General features: G+C 36.5%; 3 protein-coding genes across 6 annotated transcripts in view; all 3 read right to left on the bottom strand.

The window, feature by feature from the left end:
* LOC104783265 (metal tolerance protein 1-like) overlaps window positions 1-367 on the bottom strand; it is a 2,523-nt gene extending 2,156 nt beyond the window's left edge. For both annotated transcript variants that reach the window (XM_019245120.1, XM_019245121.1), the window contains exon 1: window positions 133-367. The gene's annotated coding sequence lies outside the window, so the exon portion shown is untranslated. The remainder of the gene's footprint in view (window positions 1-132) is intronic.
* On the bottom strand, window positions 652-3,267 carry LOC104783264 (two-component response regulator-like APRR9). 2 transcript variants are annotated; one of them, XM_010508394.2, is made up of 7 exons: window positions 2,809-3,267; window positions 2,519-2,680; window positions 2,278-2,408; window positions 2,044-2,163; window positions 1,583-1,881; window positions 1,014-1,488; window positions 652-919 (listed from the first exon to the last, which is right to left on the bottom strand). In XM_010508394.2, the coding sequence occupies exons 1-7, from the start codon at window positions 2,999-3,001 to the stop codon at window positions 821-823; spliced, it is 1,479 nt and encodes a 492-aa protein (XP_010506696.1). In that variant the 5' UTR covers window positions 3,002-3,267; the 3' UTR covers window positions 652-820. The 2 variants fall into 2 exon arrangements, with proteins under 2 accessions (XP_010506696.1, XP_010506697.1); XM_010508395.1 differs by lacking the exon at window positions 2,809-3,267 and having other exon boundaries at window positions 2,511-2,650.
* LOC104783263 (probable RNA-binding protein ARP1) overlaps window positions 5,066-7,070 on the bottom strand; it is a 2,247-nt gene continuing 242 nt past the window's right edge. Inside the window, exons 2-7 of one of the 2 annotated variants that reach the window (XM_019245119.1) lie at window positions 6,700-6,938; window positions 6,468-6,603; window positions 6,156-6,309; window positions 6,028-6,064; window positions 5,575-5,938; window positions 5,066-5,480 (exon numbers count right to left, since the gene is read on the bottom strand). In XM_019245119.1, coding sequence (XP_019100664.1) covers window positions 5,347-5,480; window positions 5,575-5,938; window positions 6,028-6,064; window positions 6,156-6,309; window positions 6,468-6,603; window positions 6,700-6,909 — 1,035 coding nt within the window. In that variant the 5' untranslated portion in view covers window positions 6,910-6,938 and the 3' untranslated portion in view covers window positions 5,066-5,346. Of the gene's footprint in view, window positions 5,481-5,574; window positions 5,939-6,027; window positions 6,065-6,155; window positions 6,310-6,467; window positions 6,604-6,699; window positions 7,065-7,070 lie in introns of those variants that run through there. The other variant, XM_010508393.1, reaches the window with a different exon arrangement.

Genomic DNA, 7,070 nt, shown 5'->3' with positions numbered 1-7,070 from the left:
AAAAAAAAAAAAAAAAAAAAAAAGTGGGCTTGCCGCCTGGGTGAGGAGGAAGAAGAAGGGTTCAAAGAGCAGCTGCAACAATTGAAATATATAGAAACCCTTAGTAAAAGAGAGAGAGAAAAAGAAACTCACCAAGAGAGAGAGTCGAGAGATTCAAGTTACAAAATTGAAGAAGATTCAGCTGTATAATAAGAATCTCTCTGGGGTTAGAGGCGGCCAAAAGGAGAAGGCTTTATGTTTTTTTTAAAAGGAAAACAAATTCGAGGGGAGGGAGCACCGATTACATGAGAGAGATCCAACCCACCTAACCCTTTTTTATTTTTTTTCGTTGGGTCCGCTTTCTCTCTTATCTTCCCTTTGAGAGAGATCTTTCTCTCTTTGGTTCCAATTTTGATTTTTTTCCCTTTCCCTTTCACGGTAATAATGAGGAACACGTGGCCGACACTCTATGGACCGGTAATATTTGCTGTCTTTTTTAACCATTTATTTCTTCATTCAATGATTGGTCCAATTATGATTGACTGGTTCGGAGTGGCGGTTTAGTCTAATGATTGATTGTGTATGTTATACAGTTATACTGCTAAAGGTTTAGCATAACGAAATTCAAGTTACGGTTTTAGCATAGCGAACTCCTCATTTATCAGAGTTGTATATATACAAAAGTTACTCTCAGAAGTAGCCAATCAAATACAAGAAAAACAAAAAAAAACACACTAAAGAAAAACAAATCTAATTAAGTTTGGTTTCTATTGTAATGAAAACTAACAAAAGAAATCGAGAGATAAAACTTATAAAGAGTTTTTTTTTTTGTTGAGCTGTTTCAGGCTTTTGTAGACGAGTCTGAATTGACGGCACGCACGAACTGCCCTTTCACTCTTGGACGTTGTTCCGCTAGCTTCTTCCTGCTCTGGTATCGAACCTGTATATCCATCCACTGAATCAGTTCGTTCCTGTTTTTTTGATTATTCACATGCTTTGTTTTATGATCAAAGCTTGTTGTGTGTGTCTCTTACCTTTTTATCAAAGCATCGATCTTTCCTCTTTAACCTGAATTTCATCAGTGCAGCTTCTCTTTGACTCCGACTCCAACGTTGTTGTGCACTTTCTTCTTCCTTTGGCTTTTTCTCTGTGCTGCTACTTTGTCCTGCAATCCCCTCATCTGTGTTGCAGGTGCTTTGAGACCCAACTTCTGCTTCCTTGCTACCTTTCAAACGATTTGATTCTACTACTGGAACTGGGGAATCTTGCGGATTTTGCACTTGATTTGTAACTGCAGACGGAAGAACTTGGTGAGGGATGCTTAACTCGTTCTGTTCGGTTATGCTTGATGATCCGATATTCTCCTGGTTGCTGCTCGTTGTGGCGCTTCCTTGATCAGATCTTACTTTTCTTAACTTTTCATGTGATTCGGTTGGTGTCTTTGGCTCACCTGAACTACTCGCCTCTAAAGCAACCACTGCTTTCTCTGCTGTCTTGCTATTCTCAAATCTGCAGGTTAATAATAAGTAAAGTTGTTTCATTAAAACACTGATCACAACATTGGAGACATTCTTTTTTTTTTCGAGCAAGGAAACACACTGACCTTAAGAAGGCTGATGCGTCAGAGAGACTAAGCTTTTGATGCTTGCTTTCATCTTGCTTCTCAAAACTAACAGAGCAAGATCTTTTCAGAGAGAGTCCAAGCTCGGGACCAGCACACGCGTCAGGACTGTTGTCTTCATAGATACTCTCAGGCCGTTTGTCAATTCCACCAATCAAATCCATTGTCACATCAAAAGATTTGGGCTTTTTGTCATTTCTACCAGAATCCTTAACCTCGTCTCTTTCATCCAGTGACTTGGCATTCTCCATTACCTTATTGTGGCCGTTGTAGCTGATAGCCTGAATAATTTGAATGTGCACATATAAACAAAAGCTCTTGAAAAGTGACAATACAATACAATACAATCTCAAGTTGAAAGACTTCAGAGTCCAGCCACAACTCATACAAAATATAATCAAACACATATATCATGTAACAAGTCAGTGGTAACATCTATATACCTGAGCACCACTTCCTTGGTCGGAATGATATCTGGAATCTGCACTAGTTTCATCAGTATCTTCAAGGTTCTGCTGTGAAGCTGGTAAACTTTGAGCATGAGCCGTAGGATCATCACGCAACTGATTCATAACCAAAAAAACACAGTTAAGTCTTTCAAACTACAAACATCAACACAAGGAAACGAAACTTCAAAACACCAAAAAAGGAAAAAAAAAAAAAAAAAAAAATCTTACAGTAAGTCGTCTCCAAACATGTTGCCATAGATTCTTCAACTCGTTTTTCCTCATGGGTTTAATAAGATAATCAGCAGCACCTCTCAGCATACACTTCAACACAATTTTTATCGAATCTTGCGAAGACATCACTATTCATTTCAAGAAAGAAAACGAAAATAAAGCATATGAGAACACACAAAAAAACACATAAAGAGGCGTTTTTATAAGGCATAAAGGACTAAGGGGATCACCATCGTACTTATGACAGGAATGTTCTTGCAAGCTTCATGCTCCATACACAAAGCAAGTAGAGCAAAACCAGATATAGATGGCAAATCCAGCTCTGTTAGTACAAGATCAATGTTATGAGACTTCTCCTTAAGAATATCCCAAGCAGCTAAACCATCGGAAGCAGCTACAACTGTATCAAATCAAAACAAGCAAGATCGAGTTTTTTTTTTTTAGTTTCACAGGTCAAACATCTTCAAAATCAATCAAGACATAAACAAAAAAAAAGAAGCAAACTTTTATCAGAAAAGATGAATCGACCTTTGTAACAGCATTTACGAAGAAGAGCAGTGATGATTTGACGAGTTGAATCATCAGATTCAACTAACAAAACCCTAAGAACAGTTTTAGGCAAATACTTCTCCCACTGAACAACTTCAGATGACTTGCCTCTGTTGTTGTTCTTAATCGTCTCCATACCATCATCACTACTTAAAACCACAATCTCCCCCATCGAATCAGAGCTCAAAACAAACAAAAAAGCAGAACTCGGTAACACCAACAAAAGTCAAAACACAGCAAACGAAACGAGACTCTCGATTAATAACAGATCTTAGTCCGACCAAAAGGATAGAGAGAGAGAGAGAGAGAGAGAGAGAGAGAGAAAATATCAGAGAAGATGTTGAATATGAAGAAGAAGAAGAAGAAAAAAACGAAACTCTTTTTCAGAAAAAAATTGGTATCTTTGGATCAGAACCACGAAAAAATATCTAACAATCAAGAGGAGAAAGAAGGAAGAAGACTTGTAGAGAGAGAAAAATAAACAAATAGAGAAATCTAATTAACGGTGAGAAATAAAGGCGGGCCTTCACTGAGATGACGTGGCTTAATATGAGCCATTGTTTTGATTTTCTCTGTATCGCGGCTGATTCGGTGGAGGTGGTCCTCTCTCTCCTCTCTGCTTCTCAGGTCCACATTTACACGTGTCATTTACCTGTTTCCTCTACGGAAGTGAAGATATTCGCCTGAGTTTCATCTCGTGGTCATGCGCTTGACACGTGTTTTTCTTTTTCTTTGTGTGGCTCAGTTTTCATCTCTTTGGTTGGATTTAATTAATTCTTTTTAAGTACAAAGAGATTTTTATTTTTTTTCCTACTGTTCTTCTAGCCTTCCTATGTATCATTCAAATTGGATGGCCTTTTTTTTTTCTTTCCCCCTTTTTCCATAAAGCAAATTTATTTAACTTTTCAACTGGGAATTAACAATTTGATTACTTTATTATATATATGAAATGCCACTAGCTTTATTTAAATCAGATTAGTAGTGTAGTGGCCGCGTAAATTTGGAAATGGAAAATGGAATGATATTTTTTTTTTATTAAAGAAAATTTTCTGTGGATATCAAAAGGAGTTCTAGAACCATCTATAAAACTTTGCTTTGCGTAGAAAAAAATAAAAATGTCCCATCATTAATAAATTAATAAAAAGAAAAATATCTCTCGATCTATATGATTAGGACAGTACGTAATAAATAATGTAAACATATTCTTGCGTGTTTACATATCTAAGGCTATAAGCTTTTTATGGCCAAATTAGTTACACATGTCTGTCTACATATTTAAAAGTCAATAATGGGCTTTATAATCATTTAGGCCTTAGATTTAAAATAGCCCATCAATTTTGTATACTTCGGCTCTTATAATCATTTTTGCTTTTTTTTTGGTGAAACCTGAGTCTGACTTTCACTTTTTGTTTTCACAAGTCTGACCATATTTTATTTTATTGGTAGTTTCACTCATCATCGAATGGTTGCATAGTAATAATACTCATTCCAAATACAATTTTTTGGGTCCATTTTCCCTTTATACATTGCAGACAAAGACGACTTCCATGTGTCTGTCTATTCTGCTACAAGTGTCACATAAGTTCTTTTAAAAAAAATGTTTTGGTTACAAGGAAAAAAACAAGAGTTGGGTATATTTTAAAAAATAATACTAGTAGTAGTCATGAAATATTATCCATAGAGGATGAAAAGAAGATAGATCCGTTTTATTCCAACGGTCTTTTGACCGGTACTTTTTATGTCTTCATAAGATCCCTTTTGGAATCCAAAGATAAACAATCATCATTTTACTCTGAGAACCCCCCTTTAAAAGAAAATGAAATGATCATGCCATTTCAAAATTTAATTATTTTTTTATAAAAAGTTTCAATTTTAAATATATTCAAAAAGTAGTAGAAAATTCTAGCTAGGTGAAAGCGAAGGATGAACGGATTTTGAGTTGTTTCACTTTCCCTAGAACGAACCAGCTGATTAATTAAATAAAGAATGAACAAATAGGTAAGAAGAAGCAATGTGATTGAATTATAACAATTTCAAGAATTACATATGTGAAAAGGAAAAAGAAAAAAAAAAAGGATTTCAAGCTTATCCGAAGCTTAAAAATCCAGTTTGGGTTCAAAAGAAGACATAAAACATTTCTTCTGAACCTGAAAAATAAATCCCCAAATGAATGTAATAATCTGATGATGAAGCTTTCTGCATCCATCCATGTTTTTTTTTCTTCTGCTTCTTCTTCTTCTAAGAATCTAAAAAAAAGCAACCAATGCCTTCTCTTGATTCTTTAACCTAAAATGCAATATGAATCTTGAAATAACCAAAAAAAAAAAACAAAGAATGTGATATGATTGTTTCCTTCTTCTTCTTCTTCCTTCCTCCTCCTAAGTAGTACTAATTAAGATTATAGACTCCTAAGACCGATGAATGAATGTTTCTAGAACGTTGTTGGAGAGATTGATGATGAGTTAGTGTACACTGAAGTTTGTCCCTTGCTCTGGCTATTGTAGTAGTAGTACTGAATCAATCTTCTATCTTGATGGTTGATGTTGTTACTGCTTCATGGCCATCTTTGGTGCTGCTTGTTTCAGCTGCTGCTGCTGCATTCTTTGTCGCTGTAGTAATAACTACTGTTTTTGTTGCTGCTGTCGTTGCAGCTAGTAATAAGCAACAAAACATTACAGTCAAGCATGATTCAAAACAATGTGTCCAATGGTTTTTCAATTAAGATTTTGAGTTGTGAAATCAAACCTGAGGTGGAAGTTGTAGAGGATGGTGATGAAGATGATGGCAATGATAGAGCTAGAGAGGTTGGGAGGGAGAGGACTGGAGGCGGAGGCTGCTGCTGAGAGCTGAATTGCTGCTGAGAACTAAAGTGTTGCTGGTGAGGCAAGTAAGGATATTGCAGCAGAGGAGGAGGAGGTGGAGCAGTGTATTGAAAGCTGGAACCTTGATGATGTTGAGCTTGAGCTTGAGCTTGATTGCTACTTTGTGCTGCATTGTATTGAGCATAGAATGGATAATAGCCATGGTACATTCCTGTTGATCCTGATGATGGATGTCCCACATATGGTGAAAACTGCTGTCCTCCATAGAGATGATGATTGTAGTAGTTCTGCAAACCAAAAACACATACATAAGAACTTCAAAGTTTTATCAGTGAAATGGAAGTTACATTGTGAGAGATCTATGAAAGTAATTAACCATTGGGTACATTCCCTCTTGAGAATAACCAGCAAATCTGCAGAAGAAGATATACAAAACATTAGTTTCGGGCCTTGCCACACACATTAACCAGAAACGATTGTTATTGATGTGATGATTACGCTTACCCGTAAGCAGCAGGGTAAGGAAATGGGAATTGACCAGTGTGTTGTTGTTGTTGGTGCTGATGAACAAAAGCAGAGGAAGAAGAAGAGGCTCGAAACTGAGGAGAAGGAGCAACTAATCCTACTCCTGATCCTGGCGATCTGAATCTCCCTGCTCCTGCAAATCAAGTTTCTTTATTAATCAACACATGACTCTTTCACGTGTTAATCAAGTAACAAGATCCAAAAGATCAGATTTTTTCAATCACCCTAAGCTAGTAGTTTCCATTGCATTCTAGAGAAAGAGAGAGAGAGAGAGAGAGAGTAAAAAAAAACCATGTCTAGGAGAAGTAGGAGGACGAGGTTTCTGAGCACCAAGACAAGCGAGGTTGCAATTAGCTCTTCTTCCATCAATCACAGGATTCATATTCTGACAAGCTCTCATGGCTGCTTCAGCTTCCTTAAACGTCACCTGATCAAATCAAAACCACCGCCTTAGAAAAAAGAAAAAAAAAAAAGGTAAACTTTAACAATAAAAACGTAGAAGAAGAAAGAAGAAGAAACATACAAATCCATATCCTTTGGATCTTCCAGTGTTCTTGTCAGTAATGACAACAGCTTCAACAATGTCACCAAACTGTTCAAAGTAACGCCTCATTGTATCTCTCTGCGTCTCCCAGGCTAATCCTCCCACGAAGATTTTCGTCAACTTGGTATCGTTCGTACCACCACTACTATTATGATTACCTTCCATCTGAAACTGTCTCTGTTGAGCCATCTGATTGCTTTTTCCTCAATTCACAAACCCTAAAAATTCACATGAAAGTTTCAATCTTTCTCTCTCTCTATCTCTATGGCTTTCTTTAACCCAAAATCTTGAACTAAGACGGAAAAAAAAAACTGAAACTTTACCACTCCCAACAAAAGAAAACGATTCAC

The sequence above is a fragment of the Camelina sativa genome, chromosome 4, assembly GCF_000633955.1.
Source record: "Camelina sativa cultivar DH55 chromosome 4, Cs, whole genome shotgun sequence".
Classification (NCBI taxonomy): Eukaryota; Viridiplantae; Streptophyta; class Magnoliopsida; order Brassicales; family Brassicaceae; genus Camelina; species Camelina sativa.
This window is presented reverse-complemented; position numbering and strand designations above follow the sequence as displayed.

Bases quoted from the DNA above. Each gene is read 5' to 3' on its own strand.
- LOC104783264 (XM_010508394.2), bottom strand. From the start codon at position 3,001: ATGGGGGAGATTGTGGTTTTAAGTAGTGATGATGGTATGGAGACGATT. The intron at 2,681-2,808 runs GTCGATTCATCT...GATTTGATACAG, and splicing joins TCGTAAATGCTGTTACAAAG to TTGTAGCTGCTTCCGATGGT. The intron at 1,489-1,582 runs GTCAGTGTGTTT...ATTAACCTGCAG, and splicing joins GACGCATCAGCCTTCTTAAG to ATTTGAGAATAGCAAGACAG.